Source organism: Seriola lalandi, unplaced genomic scaffold (genome assembly GCF_002814215.2).
Source record: "Seriola lalandi dorsalis isolate HSWRI2012SDOR001 ecotype SW California unplaced genomic scaffold, Sedor1 jcf7180002054910, whole genome shotgun sequence".
In the NCBI taxonomy this organism is placed as follows: domain Eukaryota; kingdom Metazoa; phylum Chordata; class Actinopteri; order Carangiformes; family Carangidae; genus Seriola; species Seriola lalandi.
This window is the reverse complement of record NW_019525462.1, coordinates 1,039,595-1,060,349: the sequence shown is the minus strand read 5'-3', so window position 1 is coordinate 1,060,349 and position 20,755 is coordinate 1,039,595. Positions and strand designations below refer to the sequence as shown.

Genomic DNA, 20,755 nt, shown 5'->3' with positions numbered 1-20,755 from the left:
GGGGGTGGCTGAGGAAGTGGGAGGGGGGGTTTCCAATGAAATCGGACAAGCTCTTTCATCATTTAATCACCCTGTAATAGGCCTCGAATGACCCTCACTCACACACACACTCTACACACTCTCACTCTCTCTCTCTCTCTCTCTCTCACCTAACTCCATCACAGCCCTGCTGTGTTTTACCTCTCTGCTCTCAGCCTGGTTGCTGGCTACTTACACTCACATGCACACACACACACACATACACACCCTCACAGTGGTCAGAGTGTCAAGCAGCAGGTGTGTTGATTAGGCAGGTGTGGCACTGGCTGTGTGTCTGTCTGGCCTGTTCTCCATCTCCTATCATAGTCCACCAGCTGGATAAAGACTGACAGATTAAGACTGAACCAGGTGTAGTCTTGCCATCGCAGCAGTAACACTCACTCCACCAGTTCACATGCTATTCTCTGCCGAGTCAGTAGCTTAGCCCTGCAGAGCCCTGTAATGGTTAGACAGACCACCAGATGATCTGAGTCAGCACGCAGCCTGCTGAAGTGTACTTGGGCAAGATATTGAATCCCCAGCTTGTCCAAGGCTGCTGGTCTCCTGCTAATCTCTGATATGCATGTGGAAAGAGGCAAGCAAAAATAGGATTTACCAACAATAAATATTCACATTATTATCATTATTATTAAGTTTTGATCTTTGTCTTTAAATCTGTTTAATAATGTAATTTATTATAGTGAAAACCTCTTACAGTGATCATGTCTTTCTGGGTCAAACTGATAATTATAAGTGGATGATTATTATACCCATGCATATTTTCGTTTTCTTATTTCTCATGCAGATTAGTATCTGCTTGACCTTTGTACATATATTTCATGAATATAAACAAATGAAACGGACAGCTTCACTATTTACTGATTTAAAGATAAAATAACAGCCTGCACAGTGGCCCTCTCCAGCTGCTGTGAGAGTGTAGTAGTCCCAAAAGCAGGGCAAGAACAGGAGCAGGAGTACAAAATAACTTACTGAGTCACAGCGGTGAAGATATCACATGGAGCACGGGTATGCAGAGCAAGCACTCGTGTACACACACACTCAGACACAGTTAACATAGTGGATGGGTGAGCAGGCCGAGACTGTCGTTACCGGTCATTACACACTGTGTCCAAAAAACCTCATACAAATAAGTTAGAAGAGAGCTTAAGCACATGACAGCCTCAGTCTTAGACTACAACTGTTTAATTTTTCTTCCATATGTTGTCATGTATGAAAAGATCCAAAATGACCACTATAAATGGACTGTGTGATTATTTTAAGCTAATTATTTAAAGAGCATTTGTTTAAGAAGAATCCTGTCTAAAGCTTTTTGATCCATGTAAGCAGTTGATTACTGTAACCGTAATCACTATAAGTAGTTTCCTCTGTAATTTCAAAGGAAATTGTTAATGCACTGTCACTTTACCATAAAAGCTCCGCTGCATTCATGTCTGTTTTCTTCAGAAAGGATAACATCACTTTTCAAATGCTAAGGTGATTACTCACACAGGGAGCCTTTTTCTTTCACTCAGGAAATAGAATAAATCATGGGATGTTTACCAAGAAAACTGGCATTTCAGTTGTGATTATAATTTGCACAAGCTCTTGTGACTGCATTTTTAAATCCCACCAATAATAACAACACCAATCATTCTATTAGAGTTTACCAGAGAGATTGAATTTGAAAGAAAGAGCTAAAGAAAAGGAGTAAATCAGTAAAAATATCAAAAATATCTGTCAATTGTCAATTTTGTGGTTAGTTTGAAAATTGTTTTGAAAGGAAAAGCATTTGCATATGATCTTTATTTACAGGGGTAAGTCATTAAGAACAAATTCCATTTCACACTAAGCCGTAATTATAACTCTTTGTTTTCTCTTCCCTCCCGCTGTGATCAGCAGAGATTTATAGTTGCCATGGTGAAATAATAAGACAAACCAGCAAATCCCACTGGTTTATCTCACAGCTGTTGCCGTAGTTTTTGACCTTGAGGGCTTCCATAAATGGAACTGAAAACACTCAGCCCTGTGTTTTTTTGTGAGCATGCAGAGACTAGCTGAAAAACAATGAGGGTGAGCATTGGGGAAAATAGTTTTGAACAGTGGTTAATTGAAAATGTAATTGACAGATGTGAAGAAACATGCAGAGGGTTGGTTATTTGGTGGAACAGAAAGTTATATAGGTATGCGTTTATGGGGGACTGGATTTATCTCACCTGTGGGCACGAAAGTGCACTCACTAAATGATAATTAATATTATCCATTGTCCTCTACTTTGAAGTTTAGGCAATATGATGTGGTTTATTTTCACTGTAGGTGTATTCCCACAGTCAAAGCTACAATGAATGAAATCCCATGTTAGATAATTATTATTTTAAGGTTCGTTGTGGTTTTCTGTTTTTCTTTTTAATCTAATCAAGTCTGATATGTCGCCTCTGGTTTGCAGGTGCTGGTACCTAAGAGGGCCGAGTTCAAAGGGAAGATGATAGAAGTGGACATTTACGAGGCAGGAAAACACTTCCTCAGAGGCCAGCCAGTAGAAGACAGTAAGCCGTTCACTCCATCCATTGCTGCACCACTGCGGAAAGGAGAGGTGTCTGGCCTGATGCAGGTAAACACACACACGCACACCTGCACACAGATACAGAGTAGTTAAATGCACACCTACAACTGCATTTTCATTTTCGTTGGTTCAAACAAATTCATGTATGTAAAACAGTCATCACTCCATGACTGTACCATGCAAGAATAAAGCACGACAGAATTAATATTATATGCAGCATACACGTCTAAGAAGAGGTCACTAGATGTTAGGAATCAATTAAGATACAGGTTAATCATTACATAAAGGTAAGTATATGGAATAGAAACTCGAAAGCAAAGGGATCCTGAGGAATGCAAGTACACACGTTAAAAACACTTTTCAAATACAGAGCATAGAGAGCATTCTTTACACAATACCACACATTTATTCAATTGAGATGAGTATATATCTATCTCTAAAAATCAGATATGTACCTGGATATGTGATCTATGATCTAATACAATAACCATAGATCATTTTGTAAAGATACAATTTCAATGAAGTCAATTCAGTCCATTCACTTTTATGCAGCTGCAAATTAATATTCAGCAACCTCATTTCTCTTTCTTTATGAATCACAGTGTATACGTTTTTAGTAACTGGTTTTAATGAATGAATCTAAATCCTGCTTGAATTTGTATTTGTATTGAAATAGCTATTCAGACGTGACCCAGGAAATACTGTCAAACCAGTAGGAGTGATGTTGTGCACATCCGTGTATTCAAGCAAATTAATCGTAATCTCGTATTTTTCTGGTAATGAGAGAACCAACCCTATATCTGTCAAGCTCTCACTGTGTGTTCCTTATCAAAACTATAAAAGTTGTGTTTACAATAGGCTATTCAAATGTTGTTTTGTCAGCACATTAATAAGTGTGTGTGTGCATGCATGCGTGCGTGCCTGCACGCGTGCGTGCGTGTGTGTGCATGTGTTTGTGTTTCCACAATTTTAATCCATAATGGCTTCTGCAGTTTGTGAAAAAGCACCAGTGTATCAGGCGTGAGATAAGTAATTTAAGATAAGCTGTGGCTGGCTAAACTGTCCTCTGCTTCCTTCCCACCACACACGCACATGTACACACACGCGGGCAGGCGCATGTGTGCCCACACACACACACAAACACCATGTTAATGTATCTGTTTCACTGCATGTTATTTCACTCTGACTAGCTGTAGCTTATAGCTCAGGACATGGAGCCACAGAGCAGAATATGATACACTTTCTAATTTCACACTCCATCAGCCTTTACTGCCAGACAGAGAGGGAGGGGAACCAAGGAACAGACAGAGACATGAGAGCGAGCGAGAGGGACAGTGATGAAGAGGAAGGCATACAGAGAGACAGAAATGGTTGGCAGAGAATGAGATAAAAAGAAAGAAAGAGAGAGGTTTCACAGCAAGCCAAGCAACACGTCATTCAGCAATGAAAAGTTCAGCAGTGGGGGCTAGACCTTGTAAAACTCATAAAGTCTGCAGCCCATCAAACACACACTCTTGCATTAGTTTTCCCCCACTTACTTTCCCCAACACTCTTTCAACACAGACTCCTACACAACACGCCAAGGCTTTAATTTTCCTTGGATTGATATAACAACACTCTCACTCTCTCGCACATAGATTCATACAAACGCATCACTTTCTTACACACACTTTCTCTCACACACTGACATACACTTTGTCTGGGCCTAATTTTGTAAATACCTTTGTCCAGATATTTCCTAACATTACCACACAAGATTTGAATGTCTCTCAGGAGGTTTTCGTCAGAGTAAAGTAGAGGTAAAGTCATCATCTCCCCCGTTGACTTGCTCTAGAAGAGAATTAATGAGAGAGCTAGAGAGCAGAGAGGGTGGAAAGAGTATTCGTCTTCCAATGTGAGCACTGTTTTAAGTTTTTGCTTTAAGCACTTTCTTGAAATAGCAATAGCTGAATAGAGCACATCATCAGTTTGTTTCTGTTTTACACTCTGTGTGCACACACCTGGTGCTTTGAGGTTTTTGGAGGAAGTATAACATTTACTATGGTTATTTCTGTATATGGGTATAGTCAGTGATTAGCTGGTTTTAAACTACAACAAGATTGGCAACCACAATGAAAGGAAGTCCTTGCAACTGCAACAGAATTGGAAACGATAATAAAAAATAAAAGACAGTGAAACTAAATGAGCACTTTGTACGGTATGGTTTAAGATATGAGAGCATTAGTTGAAGTGATGAACGACTGACTGAGAAACACGTTTAAACCGACAGACAGATAGAGAGACAGACATAGAAGTTGACTGGCAGATCAGTGTATGTTGAACAACGGTGGTGTATCTGTTTTTTTCAAAAATTAATTAATGCTCATCTCTGCTGTCCACAACATATTAGCAATTAACTATTAACTAATGTTGTTATATTAATTGACCTCCAATCATTCTGCTGATGATCTGTAATCCATAGTCCTTATGACCTGCACTGCCGGCTCTTAATGATAGCAGAGTGGCACTGGAGCACAGTGCTAATAGATAAGTGACCTAATGGCTTGAGAACACAGCAGTATCAGCAAGCTACACACACAGATACAATTACAGCACAGCCCTCTTGCATATATGATGTACACCGAACGGTGTACTTGACAGCTGCATGTCCAGTGTCTGTATTCAGTATTATTATTATTATTATTACAAGTGAACGGGTCTGATTGAACATACACATGCACTCACATGCATGCAGTACAATCTGGCACTAGCATGCCCCCCACACACACACGCACACACGCTAGTGGCTGGCCTATACATATTTGAAGACCATCTATTTTCTATGAGTCTCTGCATGAGTCCACCACACACTAAGCTGAATGTGTGTGTGAGTTGAATGAGTGATTAGGGAAAGGCAGATAGACCCCCCCCCCCTTGCGTTGTAGAAATGTTTATAATTACAGGCTTTTGGTAGAGAGCGAGAAAAAAAAAGAAAAATAAAGGACTGGGATAGGAGGACGGAGTCTGAGCTATGTTTTTTCATCTAAGATGCAGAGGAGCATTGTAAGAGAGAGTAAGAAAAAGAAATATTGTTAGATAAGTGGGTGGTTGGATAGGCAAGGTCTGTAATGTCCATTTGTTGAAAGAGGAACAGAGCGAGAGATCTATTATTTCAGAGATGGAAGGAGAGAGAGATGATTGCACACGAGCCAGTTTCCATACTGATGTGTGTGGGAATGAAGCAATATGGCTGGATGGATAGATGGATGGATTTATAGAGGAGTGGCGTGTGAAAGCTTGTGTGGATGGCTGTGAATGGATGGACGTGAAAGTGGGCAGATAGATATGGATGCATAGATGTGAAACATGATGGCTTCAGTGCACACAACTGATGGATGAGAAGATGAATGGACGCATGGATGTGTGACTATATAGACAGGTGTAGGAATTATAGATGGATGGTTGAGTAACGAGGATACACTCATAGTGATCTAATGACACACTGCTCTTTGTGCATCAGCAGCTTGTACAGGAAAGGTGTCCTTAAAGCTACATTTCATGTTTCTTGTTTCTGGTGGTAAAAGTAACTACCAGCTAGGGTAGGGAGAGGTAGGGTGGTCGATTTTACACACTTGATTACATTACTTGTTTTCCAAAAAGATGAGGAATTAGAACATCTTTCCTGTGTGGATGTTCACTTAGGTTAAGTTTTATTTGCCCCAGTTCCTCCCAAACCCCAAAAACCCGCAGCTTAGATTAACCAAATACAATTATCTCCCACTATGTGTGAATGTGTTAGTTTCTTTGGTCACCCTGTAATGAACTGACATGGTGTTTCTCAGCCTTTCTGATGCACATTGATCTCCTGATAGGAGTTATGAGGTGTAGAAGATGCATCCTTATCGGTAGTAGTAATATTGTTTGTGTGTTGTTTTGTTTAGTTTTTTTTTTTTATTTCACTTTTCTTTCTCAGTTTCTATCCTTTTTATCTCATCTTTCCCTCCCTGCATGACTTTCTCTGTCCCTTTTTGCCTTCCCTCTCCCTTATTCTTTTGTGCTCTTTGACATGTTCATTAAAAGGCCTTGGTGTTTTTGTCATTTCATTCCATGAAGGGAAACCAAGGTTTTGCTTTTATTGACATAGATGTCATCTCTTCCTATGGTCTCTCTCTCTTTGGCTCTCTCTCTCTCTCTCTCTCTCTCTCTCTCTCTCTCTCTCTCTCTCTCTCTCTTTGGCTCTCTCTCTTTCTCTACCTCTCTGTCTGTCAGCCCTTGATTCACAGAAACAGCACTTTCCGCAGAAGAGGAAGGACAGTAATGAGTCTTTTAGTGGGACACAATAGCAGAGAAAGCACTCAACAGCATGGTGAAGGAAAGAAAAAGAGAATGTATCTTCACCAGTCCTCATCCTCAGATGAAATTAAATGATAGAAGAGGAGAGGTATGTGTGAGAGAGAGGCCAAAAAATGAAGCACGAATGAAAGAGAGAGAGCAAGGTAGACGGAGAGATCGGGAGACAGGAAAGCAGCTAGAGTGCCATCCAATAATCAGCTCTTTTCACAGCATACTTTCTCAAGGAGACCGAGAGAATAGGAGAGAGAGAAGAAAACGGCTGTGCTCCTTCCACAAGACAGCAAATTGACAGTACGTATGAAAGACAGAATGGAAAAGGGAGGGCGAGAGAGAAAGAGAGAGAGAGGAAGGAATATGGGTAGTGAACAATGTCCCTCCATGACCACAAATTGACAGAATAACAAAAAAAATGGAGGTAAATGGACAAATCTCTGCTGGAGTATTAAATTTGCTGGCCTATCTTTTTCCTTTCCTCTGGGGCTAGTATTCATGATTTTCTTTCTTTCTTTCTTTCTTTCTTTCTTTCTTTCTTTGTTTTGTCCAGTTTGTACCATTTATCTCACTGTTTTTCTTCCTTTTGCATCTTACTCCTCTGTCGTCCCAATTCCTTTTTAATCAGTTCTTCCATCCCATGTCTGTGTATGTTTTACTTCTTTTAGTGGCAAGAGAAAAATATCAAAACACACACTGCATTGATGTGGCCAATTTCTAATTGTATCTTTATAAATTCTAGTATGGGCTGAGTGGGTGAGATTGCTGGTACTTTGCATCATAATGCTGACAGTACGTGCGGTAAAGGCACACAGTCACATACACTGGTACACAGGTTTACTGGTAAAACAAATATATATATACACACACAAATACACACTGATCCATGTACACAGACATATACACCGGTGCGCAGCCCACCACTCACCCCCCACCCCCCCGGTGTGCCTGGCAGACTCCGACAAGCCGCAGGCTATATGAGACACAATCACGGTGTTGGCAAAACACACACATGCCCAACACTAACACAGACACACACAGACATAATGCTCAAACAAAAATATGTATTTCACACCGAACAATTGAACTGCTCTGTCTTGACATGCAACTATTATGGATTGTTGCTTTGATGTTGCGTTATGCACACATGTTGTCATCTGTATTGTCAGGAAAAAGAACAAAAATCAAAGATTAGGCTGTCTTTCATGGTCGGGATGCAGTTAATCCTCTCAGATCTATTTTTAAACTTTTTATTTAAAATGTCAAAAGGTTTTGCTTGGCCTTTGCATGACTTTGTTTACTCTAGTAGCAAATAATTTGTTTTGCCTTTAAACAGCATGCATAGCTATTTTAAGCATTTCATTTAGCATGTCAAATTGTATTATATGGCCTGTGCTTTGTGTATACTTGAAGAACCAAAGTCACAGTAACAAAGGAATAAATGTTAAGCCATCAAAATATCAGTCACGTTGATTTTCAGTATTCTTACCCAACATGTCGAATGGCATTACGCAGCATCATTCTGTTTTGTTTATTTAAAATGTCAGAGGGTTTTAAATGCCCTTTGCTCTCAGTTTTGTTTTTGAGCCACAGATGGAAGACGTAAATAATGAAGCACTTAGCCAACAACTGTTAGGCAGAAAGAAAAATTATGTTTAGCTATTGAGTAATCTTTTTTAAGGACATGTTTTTGGCCTTTTTTTTCCATGTTATCATAGAAGTAGTCTCTTCCCAGTATCGACCTTGTAAACAAAACTCCTCTGAGCAAAGTTCTTTAGCAGATGAGTCACTCATGGCTTTGTGTTTTATTTTGAATTTAACCATCCTCTGAAGCTCAACATGCTGTCTCATCATTATTCCAGCTGCAGCTTAGGGGAAGTATGTCTCAGCAATGAATTATTGTTATTGTAAAAGTGTAAAAACATAAAAACAAGATTTGCTAACAAATCTTCTCCTATTTGGGCAAGCACCTATTTAGGCATTTTCTGGACATATGTGGAGTTGACAACAGAAATGCCATTAGGGTTATTTATTATTGTATAATCTTCATATGAAAATGCAGGTTTTTACTTTGACATGTTTTGCAATAATTTTCACCAGTGTTTAATCTTGCTAATGGTATCCACAACAATAGGCTACAGGGATGGTTGTCCTTGCTCAGTTAATGACTTTCAGGGTTTGAATCTATGTGGGAAATGTAATCTGCTCTCTTTAATCCCAAACTAAAACCCAAGCATCTTGCCACATTATCACCAGAGATACTTTACTTGGAATGACTCCCAAGACATAGATTGTTGATGAAGTGCTTTAAACAGCAAGTTACGTAATGTAATGGTGAAATGTACAATGTCAAATTAAATCTGAAATACATCTGTGGTTGTCCAACAAACACCTCAGGCCTCTCTCATTCTTTGCTTGCATGCAAAGATACAATACAGTGGAGGTAAGAGGAGACAGCTCCTCTATGTGTGAAGAGTAAATAGTATACCGCAGTGCCACTTATAGTCTGACGTGTGTCCGTGTGCATGTGTGTGTTTGTGTGAGTGAACTAGATGGTAGGCTTTTATATCTACTCTATTCAGTATCACACCGACCTTCCTTTTGTTGTCCACTAAGTGCTCATGTATAATGTGTGTGTGTGTATCTACACAATATGTCCAGTTTATGGCTCTTCACCTTTTTCCAGACTTTGAAAGCGTCTGCTGTCATCCCTGTCTGTAACAGCGCCTGTCATGTGTTTGACACATACATGCACATCCAACACCCCTCTGTACACGCATGTAGTGTTCTAGTGTTCTCTTGTATTTAGTTACTGTAACTGTAAACCTGTTTGTGGAAAACACTTGATGCTTCTATACAGTAGTACTGCAGATTACACAATGATTACATCAAGTGTGTGTGAGTGTGTGTGTGTGTGTGTGTGTGTGTGTGTGTGTGTGTGTGTGTGTGTGTGAGTGAGAGAGAGAGAGAAAGAGAGAGAAAGAGAAGTGCAGTATCAATTAATCAGTCTGATGCCTGTGGAAAACTGTCAGCTGGGTGGTGCTGCTGGTTTGGTGATGCTCTGGTACATTTTCCAGATGGCAGCAGAGAAGCAGTGAGTGAGCAGGGTGACTTGTATCTTTGATGATGCTTTGGGTTTTTTCACAAAATCAGGGATTAAAGTTCTCAGTCAATAAACCAAATTTCTGTCAATTGGATTCAAGCGAGGCCATGTATTAGATCATTGTAGATAAAAATATGATTTTAACTTTAGAAGACAAAACCCAGAACCAGCTTCCGAGCACATAATGCATTTCTTTGTCATGATTCGTCATTTGCCTAGTTGGGTTAGTTGAAATGTTTTATTTATATAAATTACATTAAGAAAGCATAGGGGATTCAAAGTGTCAACTTACAAGATTGTTGTGTTTGCTTAACAGTTACGTTTCGGCTCATATCTTCCACTTTCTCATCATAGCGGGGGCTTGTGCAGATGTATATTTATGCAGATTGTCTTCATAATAGTGAACACTGAGTATAGAGCTGAGAAATGTTTGTAGAATGAGCTATAAGGACCAAGCATGGGTCACAGTGAGATGAACTTGTAATGAGAGATAAACAATACAATTTTTGTATGTATTCTGATATGTTTATTTGATCTATATCGAAAGTCAACGGACTCTAACCAGGAGTAAAAGACTTTTTCAGAGTCTGAAATTAATAAGTTTCTGTTAGAGAATGGGAGCCGGGGTATCCCAACGTTTAATAACCATTTTATGGAAGACACATGATGCTTTGTGAAATAAAGCTGTGAAATAAAGCAAATTACTACTGAAAGGCAACGACCCACTGCATTCACTCACTGCTCTTTTTCCGGCATAATCTGTTACATAGGGACCAGACTTGGGAGCCATAACAGTTGCAAAAAATATCAGTTCTATCTCACAGATTGAAAACAGCATTGAAATTCAGTAAAAGCAAAGAAAAGTTGTTCATAAGCATCTTTTTCCCTTAAAACGCTATATGTCTCAAGTATTTAAATAAAATGTATGTTAAAGCCTCTTAAAGCTTGACGGCTGCTTTGGAGAACAGCAGCAATGGTTATTTGTAAGGGTGGTGCTGAAATCTCATTTAGCAGGCGTCAAGGGCTAAGGTTGTATAAATACTGTTTTCCTTTTCTCACGCTACCTCTGCCTTTTTTACATGCAACCTATGGGAAGCAAGTGCATGGGGAAAAAAAGGGGGCCACTCGAACAAGGTGGCACCGTATGCGCCTTTTCTTAACAAGACAAAATAAAACTTGGTCTGAAATATTATTTCAGTCAAAAGGTTTTTGTTTTGTTTTTCTGTGCTTTAATCCCTGTTTGGCTTGGACACCAGCCCTTCTGACTAACTGGAGGCAACAGTTGAAACCAAAAAGCAGTTAAAAACAATGAAATACCGAAGTAGCAACACATAAAATAACTGTGAGCAAGCAGTTACCTTCACCACAGAGGATATTTCTCACTTTCTGATGGTTTTATAGCAGACAGAACTGATGATATTGATTTCCATTCCCATGGCCTGAAGATACCAGCAGATGCACTGTTGTGTTTCTCGCTTCTTTTGACTTGGCTGTTTTGCATAGTGAGAGAAAATAGAACCTGCACAAACTTGCACATAATCTACTGGTAAATTCTCAGTTTATTGAAAATTCAGGTCGTCCTTTTATTTAAGGGAATAAAACATAAGGTAAAAGTGGTGATGATAGACTTTATTATCTATGATTTGCTGTGATATTCATTGTCTATGTATCCCGTGTTGTATATGTCATTGGGTGTGTGTGAATCAAGTTGCATGGATTTATTTTGACAAGTTGTGTCAAAGTGTAACTTGACAGTATGTTGGATTAGGATGCTATGTAGCGTTGTGTGTGTAACAACAGGTTCACATGTATGCACATACGTTGTTGTGATAGACGGTTTAACAGCATAGGTGATGGTGGAAATTTCAGATGACAGATAAGAAAGAGAAAGAAAAAGAATATGACTCCCCACTGAGCCTCTTGTTGGTGTAAGCTGTAAACTATCTCCCTCTTTCTATCCAACAAACCAAAAAAAATGTCATATTTACTCTTGGACTCAGTCAGTGATAGAGTTCCAATTAAGATATTTATCTTTATCAGAAATATTCAAATCACGCTTTAATTTCTTTCCCATCCTTTTGTCCAGTTGTAAATACAGCTGCAGTTCATTGTTATTGTCACTGTGGCTTTGTCAGATCACCCGTGACTAAGGAGCCTGTCACAGTATCTGTTTACGCATGCACGCTCGCACGCGTGCACACATACACACACACACACACACACACACACACACACACACACACACACACACGCACGCACTCACACACACACACACAGACACAAACACCACTTCTAGATCGCTGTGTGTCCACAGTGACACTGACAGCTGGTGAGGATCATGTGAGAAATGTGACCACTGTACATTGTGCTCCCTGGTTTTTGTGGTATAGTGTTGTGCGTGTCTCGGCGTGTATCTTTGTGTGAATATGAGATTTAGAAAATAAATAAATAAATAGGCACATGTTTGGAAATGGAGCCAGAGTTTCAAGACAGAGAGAAAACTGAGAATCTTGGATGTTAAGGAAAAGTGTCTAGCTGTGCAAGCCTCTCTGTACCCCTGGTGTGGTGTTATATGATTTTCAGGATTACTTTGCACTGTTCTACTGCTGTGAGCAGAAAGACAGGCATTATCCACCACAGGCCTACAAATGTTCACAGACACTTTACTCACAAATGCCTAGTCTCTCTTTCTCACAGACGTATGCAGGAACTCAGCAGGCCAGCTCACAGGTGGTGATCACTGAAGGCCTCATCTCTCAACTTTTCCTGCAACCTTTCTTCCTCTCCTTCCTTTCCTCATTTCTTCTCAGTTTTTCACTCCTCTCCTCACCGCTCCTCTCTTCCCATCTCTCCCACTGTGCTGACACGCACCTACTGGCACTTGGATTTTCACTTATCCTCCCTCCTAGTAATAGATTTTAGACTGTACTATTCAGTCTTTGTCCTGGCACCCTGTTGTTAAAGACACCTGCAGAGAGATAGATAAGTAGCTTCAACCCGCTCAACTTTTTTTTTTTTCTTGTTTCACCACTCCTTTACTCTTAGCCTGGTTCTCCTTATGTCTGAGTTTACATTAAATATTCATCCTGGTCCTTTTCTTTCTCAAGTAACCAGGAAATTAAATTTGTGCTAATAAGCAAGTTTTATTGAAGTTTTCCTTTTTACATGCACTTTCTCATTCATTCATTCATTCATTCATTCATTCATTCATGTTTATAAAAATGACAGAAAACCAACTTTCATCTGTTCCTCTCACTGCCAGTTCACTCATCCTTTAACAAATGAGACAACATTTAAAACTGTATAACAGACGTACTGTGTAACCTAACTGAATGCTTTTCACATGCTGATGAGTTTGGAACCCATCACAGAATTGACACTTAAGAGTCTCAGTTATAAACTTGTACATGCACTGTGACTGGGACTTGACATAACTGCCACCATACACCCTAGCAAAAAGCACACTTATTGTTTTTCAAGCATCAAAACAGCGAATCAGTTTCACCATTATGAAGTCTAACAATGATGCCAGCATTAGGTAAATTGGATGTGTCAGCCAGACCTCTGTTACCGATTCTCCTTTCACCTATTGTCTGAAGTTACTGTAAGTGACTTATGGATGTGTCACGTAGGCGTTGTCGGTCATAGTATCCATCCTGCATTGTGTGCAGTAACAGAGGAAACTATTCAGCGACAAGGGTGAGCAGAAGAGTGGGTGGCAAAGTAGAGTTCACAAGCATCAGAGAGGACAGGGGAGCTGGAGTAACGTGCAGGGTAGAGAGGCAGAGGATGTACGCCATGCAGCTGCTCATACACACGGCCATGTGCATGCAACACGTGTAGGTGTGCACCGACTCTCTGTTACATAGGAATACATATTGTACATACAGGTAGGTGTTTGCGTTCCACAAAGCCTGTCATTCTTTTACTCTCAGTGCATATGTCCAAAGTACAGTCGAGTTTTCTAATCATGTAGGAACTTTTTTTTTTTTCTTGTTTTATAACAATACAAGACAGAAAAGTAACAGAGAACATGCACAGCCAGGTATTAGCTAAGCATCCAACCTGGAAAAAAAAGATGGAGAATGAAAGAACAGTGGAAGGACCTCTCACTGAGAATTAATAGAGAAAAGGACTAAAGGCAGGTGAGACAGAAGATTGTTGAACAAGACTTGATAGATATTTTTGAATAGGATTTTGAGAATGATGGCAGGTAGAGAGAGAGAGAGAGAGAGAGAGAGAGAAGGAGTCAATCTACCTTTGGTAAATACCAAAGCCAAACCTCTTACAGTTGTCCCTAGTGATCTTGATTAAAGGTTATTCTAGAAAGCTGCTGATCAATTGCTCAATATCATCCTGCATAATCCACCGTTGTGGTGATAAGGCATTTTACCAGCTGTCATGCAGGAGGAGACGTATAGGAACTACCACAAGGTCATCCAGATCGATTTCCACTCCACCCAGAGATGTTGACAAGCGTTGCTTCTCACATCCAGTTTGTTTAATGCTCAAATTAAAAGGACCACATTTTGTGCGGGATTATTTATTTATTAAGCAATCAATTGGCTTTGCTTGAAATCGCACCTCAGGTCTCCACTCTCAGGCATTAAGATGAAACTAAATAAATATGTAATCAAACGGAATGATGATCAATGAGGGAGGGTGGAGGCCAGGGAGAAATCGGGCTGGTTATCAATATTCAGTGTTACCAACTGAATTATATTAACACAGTCAATAAGTGAAAAATGCCATCTTACTTTTGATGTTTCTCTCATCACAGCTGCTTGTGCTGTGGTAACATTGTAAGCTAACTTTTATTTTCTCAAGTCTCTCCAAGCTTCCCAGACTACGTCACAGTCCACCTTCTCAGCATCCGCTTGATTCAGTAGAAAGCACTCTGTAATAATTGGATCACTATAAACCTGCATTAACTACTCTACACAGATATAATAGCATCATAATTGAAATGCACTCATTTGCATAAGCCATAAGGCCACATAACATTGAAATAAGCAGTAAATTCAAAATTCTGTTTATTCTTGTGTTGATTTCCAAATGAAGCTGAGCTGTAGAGAGGAAGCAGATGGAGAGAAAGGGAGGGTCAGGGGGTCAAGAGAGAGACAGGAAAGTAGAGGGAATGACCTGCTCTTCTAAATTGTGGTACAAGTGAAGTATCTATGGATCCTAATATCAAGTGGCATCAATAGATTTATTTCTAAATGTATGTAATAATCAACAGCAATGATCCATGAAGGGTAGTAATATACCCCCTTACATAAATTAGATATTTTATAAAGATCCAAGGGTTGAATAAATTATGATTTGGCTGATTTGATGTGTCAAAACAAACTCCAGATATTCCTTTGGAAAACACGGTGAGAATTTGGTCGCTTTCTTCCTGCCCTCCTGAGTCTTTTCTTTTTTCTCTGTTCTCACTCTTTCCCATTTTTCACTGTCACAAGCTTTCAGTGGTGGATGTCTCTTTAATGGTCCAACACATTAAGACAAAACTCTCTGATTACAGACATTTTATGTGTTGGCTCACTGGCCTCTCTGCTGTCAAGTCTCATTCTTTGATTTGTGACTTTGGCCAGTTGATTTAATAGAAAGATGATTCCCTGATTATGAATTATGGACATGAGCTATGCTGGGAGGGGGCTTTGTGTGTGTGTGTGTGTGTGTGTGTGTGTGTGTGTTTGTGTGTGTGTGCACGCATGCATGCATGCATGCGTGTATTTACATGCATCTGAGGGACATTGGAATGAAGTTTAAACTAGTCCTCAGTTGACTCCTTGTGAGAGGAAGATTTGGCAGGGAGGCACATTTCAGTGCTGCAGCACCAGCGGTTCCAACCACTGAGCTCAAAGGTCGTCTTCCTCTACGGCTGGCAGCCACACACCACCTGGAGAACATGACAGAAGGGTCCGTGCTATGTTCATTGAAATAGCTCATTTATAAATAGCCCCAAAAGATTTACAATGATTTACTGTAAGTACACATTATTTGAAACACATTTAATATACGCATAGACATCTTTTCCCAATGAGCAGGGAGACGAGAGCCTCACACAGCTAAACATCTACTGTTCAGTGTGATTGAATCACTGTGAGCTCGAGATCTGTAGCTGATTCAGGAATCTTTATTTCTCTGCAGCGGAGAGCAATCAGCCAAGTCCCCCACCAAGACGTCAGTAAAGTATTGTATTGTTATTACAGTGTTAGGATGATGATGAATAAAGGACACATGGAAAAAGCTTCTCTATTTCGCTCTCAGTCTAAAGTGTTTGTGTTTCTGTGTGTTTCTCCCCACAGGAACAGATTGCCAATGGTATTCAAGGTCATGCTGCTATGCCCTCTTCGTCTGTTTTGCTGATCGGCTCCTACAGTCTAGACAGGGAAGCAGTGAAGAAGCTGGGGATCGGACTCGCACTGGCTGCAGCTGTCTTGGCCTTTATCGTGGAGAAACTGTTCTGATGGAGCAACACTGTGCTAGAAAAGGGTTGTCAACACGGGAGAGGACAGTGACATCAGAGGAGCCCAAACAGTGTGTTTGATGCTTTCATTCAATTTTTTTAATGAACCCAAAGTGAAAAGAGGTGTGGTAGTGACGCCCTACAGAGTCGACGTTTATTTTATTTGTTCTGTGAGACTCATGTTTTTAGTACAGGTAGAGTTTTACTTTTTAACTAAAGGACAGAGTTCACCACTTTTCAGGCGTTTTACCCTGTTTACTCCAAATGAAGTGATGTCAGTGTCTTCTCCTGTAAATGAAGTAGGAGTAACCACATGGGCAATGACAGGTCAGCAGTCTTTACAGACACTTTTTATATAAGCCCCTTTGTTACAAATTACATCTCATCTCCCTAGATTTAAATCGGAGTCTATTTCAAGCACCGACTCTGTTTCAGATTTGTGTTTCATTATGACAGTTGAACATTTTCCAAGTGTTTCATGAACATGCTTCATGTACACTGTGTCTATTGTTCACTGATGACTGCAGCCTGACATTGTCCATAGAATGGTAAATAAGTGTTTTGAATCATGTGTCTGGGTCTCTGTAGCTGTTTGACTGATAAATTAAAAACAGTTCAGCCAGTTGAAACTCTTGGAAAACACACTCTGGAGATTATGATCATCAGTACCAGAACCACATCTGAGGATGAACTGTCATTTTGCAGCTTGCTGAGTTGCAGAGTGATTGTTAGGTTTTACTGGATATTCCAACATATTTTTTAGCGGTACTGGGCGTGTAGGTTTCCAAATATTTAGTGCTACAGAGTAGCCCAGCCCTCTTTTGGTGGATTGAATTGTGCTTACTTTACAGTATGTGTTATTTTATTCTGTAGAAAGGAGTAACACTCTGTACAATACTCTGATGAAAGGTAATTTGTATCCTTAATTTCAAAATATTTATTTTTCAATAAGAGACATGGACAGTATATATTCAGAACTACATAATGAATGTCTTTGAAGTTGTTTTACCATGTTGTTCTTTCGTTAAAGTTATTGTTCAACACAGTTTTGTTCGTTTCATTTATGCTTTTTGCCTAATACAGGAAAGTCAAATGTAATTAAATCCTGATGTATGTCTTACCCTACCTGATTAGTTATAACTGGTAATTGGCCAAGTGGACAGTGGTGACTGCTGGGACTGATGGTCATTACTGACCCTTCATTTTTTTCCTACAGAACACCACAGATGCAATGTGATTTATTTGTTTGTATGTGATGACCTGCTCTGGTGCCAACGTAAGGGTTGTTTCATATTTTCTGTAGCTGATATATACCTCTGAGTTTTCTGCTGCCCCCCCAATACAAGGAATGTCCCTGCCACTCATGATATCATTGGTTTTCATAGGGATTATGACTTCAATAGAAATATGTTCATAGGGAGATCTGTGGATCATCCAGACCACTACAAACTAGACTCAAATATTTTGTATAGGGGTGGGAGCGGAAACCTCACAGGCAGATACCCTGTGAAATAACCGTTCTTTTGATATGTGGATTACATTTGGCGTATGTATAGTCTCAGTCTTTATTGAGAGACTGTATACTGCTTTTGGTTTTCTTGATTAGCATTGTTACAACCATCAAAACTGGTTTAATAAAGGACAAAATAAATTTTTCATGAGTAAAATGACTTTAGTGTTGATTGATCGAATAATTCACTGAGTTAACTGCCAACATTTTTATTATTAGATACGTCCTCCGTCTCATTACAGCGCTCTGTATCTCTCAGTAGTTGTCATGCAGACTCCTGTGTTTCTCTCTGTCTTTCTGTTTTGAGGTACAGCAGTCCCAACATGTGCTCTGAAATCTCAGACAGTTAATAATGCATGCCCCAATTTATGTGTCGCATTGCACTGGCACATGTATCTCTGTCACCGTGTCTGCATTTTTGTGTGTGTGTGTGTGTGTGTGTGTGTGTGTGTGTGTGTGTGTGTGTGTGTGTGTGTGTGTGTGTGCGCAAGCCCTGCGTACATCCCTAGTCACAAGTGTCTCTTCCAGCTTGTTTGTGAGCTTGTTTCTGTGTCAGAAGGTGTGTGTGTGTGTGTGTGTTTCTGTATATGTGTGTGTCTGTACTTGCCTTCACTGTCTAATGTAATGTAGGTTCCTCCGATGGTTAATTTAGCAGAAAGCCAGCGTGTGTGTATCTGTGGTTCAGGAGTGACAGGACTCATCACTCTCTCATTCAGAAAGCCCTGTTATTAGATATATCACTGTTTGTAGCCTACACACACACGAATGCACAAGCTTTGTATTATCTAAGTAAATGATGCATGTCACACATTCTGTTGACACACAGATGCATGCATGTACCCTTGCTTTTTCTTACCTAGCTAATGCATGTCATATACACACACACACGCACACACACTCCCACAGCACACTGCAACTTTGTGGTATATGGGTGCACGTCAGGCAAACTTGCACACAAACACAGGCACCAAAGCTTTATATTACCCGATCAAATGATGCGTGTCTTACACACAGACACTCACAGTAGCTTTGTATTATGTGATCAAATGATGCGTGTAGCTATGAAGCTTGTTACATCCATCCAGCAGTGCCCTATATTATTCTGCAGCCATCCATACTGTGTGACAGTTCTTTTGATGCTTTGTAAGCACATTTCCTCCCTGTGTATGTCAGTTACACTGCATTGTTCTCCAATGAAATATGGATGCAACGACACCCTTTATGTTTGGGAGATCATCACTTACTATGAAATATTGAGGCGGGAACCGCAGAAAGGAGATCATTATTCACTTCGCATCATTCACTTCACTTGTTTCTAATAAAAGCAAGAGTTTCTGAATTCTTGTCTTAGTTGCAGCTGTTGTCAATTTGTCATCTGCACAGTGACGTCCTTTTTGATGTGAAACGGAGCGACGTTGGACAAGAGAGAAATGCAAGGGAGGTTGAACATTAATGCGATCGGCTGTGTCATCTCTCATCTACCGTGTCATTTCATTTCATTGATTTAAGCATTTAAAACGGAGTGGTTTGGCTTGCATAAGAACATAGGCACATGTTGGTACTCAAAGTAGAGCGTTTATGTTTAGAGACTATGCATTTTTAAGAGGCTGAGATGCCACATTCCTGAGAGTCCAACGTAGTAAGGTATCTCAGGAAAAAAAAGAATATGTTCTCATCTGATCTTGAATGATGCAAGTGGTAGATTTGCTTAACAGTAGTAACTAAAGGTCAGCAGGACAGTAGAGCTAGACATCATTCGCCTTATTGTGATCATAACCAAAGTTAAAGATTTGTGTTGTGCTACAGGAGACAGAGAAATAAGTGAAGACATGTTTCCAAAAAAAGTGCTAATGTGTAGAATGCTAATGTGTGTGAATGTTTTCATGCTGTTCGTCAGCCCTGTGCAGTCCAAATTGTTATCTCCACCAATGATTTCAGTGCCTGTCAGAGTAATGCAGCTACTCTGATGTATTTATTTGTGAAAAATAAAAACAGAATGCCGTCTGCCATCCATCAATAACGTCTGTGTGTGTGTGTGTGTGTGTGTGTGTGTGTGTGAGAGAGTGTGTGAGTGTGTGTGTGTGTGTGTGTGTGTGTGTGTGTGCAACAAGTTATTCATATCGCATAAGCAGAAGGATGAACCCATAAACAGTATTTTTTTTACACTGTTTGTGATATTTGAGCCAGCAGTTTCCCAGCACTCTTCTGCTCAGCTGGTGCTGACAGGATGGCAGGCAAAAAAAATAAAAAATACTGCTATGAGCCATGAGTTATTTATTCCTGGGCCAAAAGCTATCAAACAATGGATAAACATTAACAGTAGCCCAACTGCTGACATTTCAAACAATATAACTACAAATATAAACCGTCATAATGCGGATTCTAGTGTGAAGAGATATTTTTCCCTAATCATATCAGTGTATGTATGTTAGAAGAATACTTTGATTTTATTTAATGGAAAGTTGTACATAGCAGTGGTGAATGTCTTTCGATCTCAACAATATGATCCAGTCACTCCAAAGCTCATCAGAATCCACCTTTATATAATGGACAGATAAACCAAATACAGCAATGTAAATATTTGCAATATTTGTATATTGTTAGAAAAAGAGGATGTGTGTCTTCTCACATGCTCTGTTCCTTAAGCCAATGAAAGAAATGATTGAGCCAGTGAGATGAGTCGTGGGCCTGGGCCCCCAGAACTCAGCACTTTACCACCAGTGGAGTGAAACAACTGCAGCATGTGAAAGCATGTAAAACTAGCGTTCG

General features: G+C 39.8%; 1 protein-coding gene across 1 annotated transcript in view; it reads left to right on the top strand.

The window, feature by feature from the left end:
• Positions 1 to 18,143, top strand: part of cdkal1 (CDK5 regulatory subunit associated protein 1-like 1) — a 151,114-nt gene extending 132,971 nt beyond the window's left edge. Inside the window, exons 10-12 of the mRNA XM_023430727.2 lie at positions 2,462 to 2,626; positions 16,158 to 16,190; positions 16,316 to 18,143. Of these exons, the coding sequence (XP_023286495.1) occupies positions 2,462 to 2,626; positions 16,158 to 16,190; positions 16,316 to 16,477 (360 nt within the window). The 3' untranslated portion in view covers positions 16,478 to 18,143. The remainder of the gene's footprint in view (positions 1 to 2,461; positions 2,627 to 16,157; positions 16,191 to 16,315) is intronic.
• Positions 18,144 to 20,755: the final 2,612 nt, after the last annotated feature.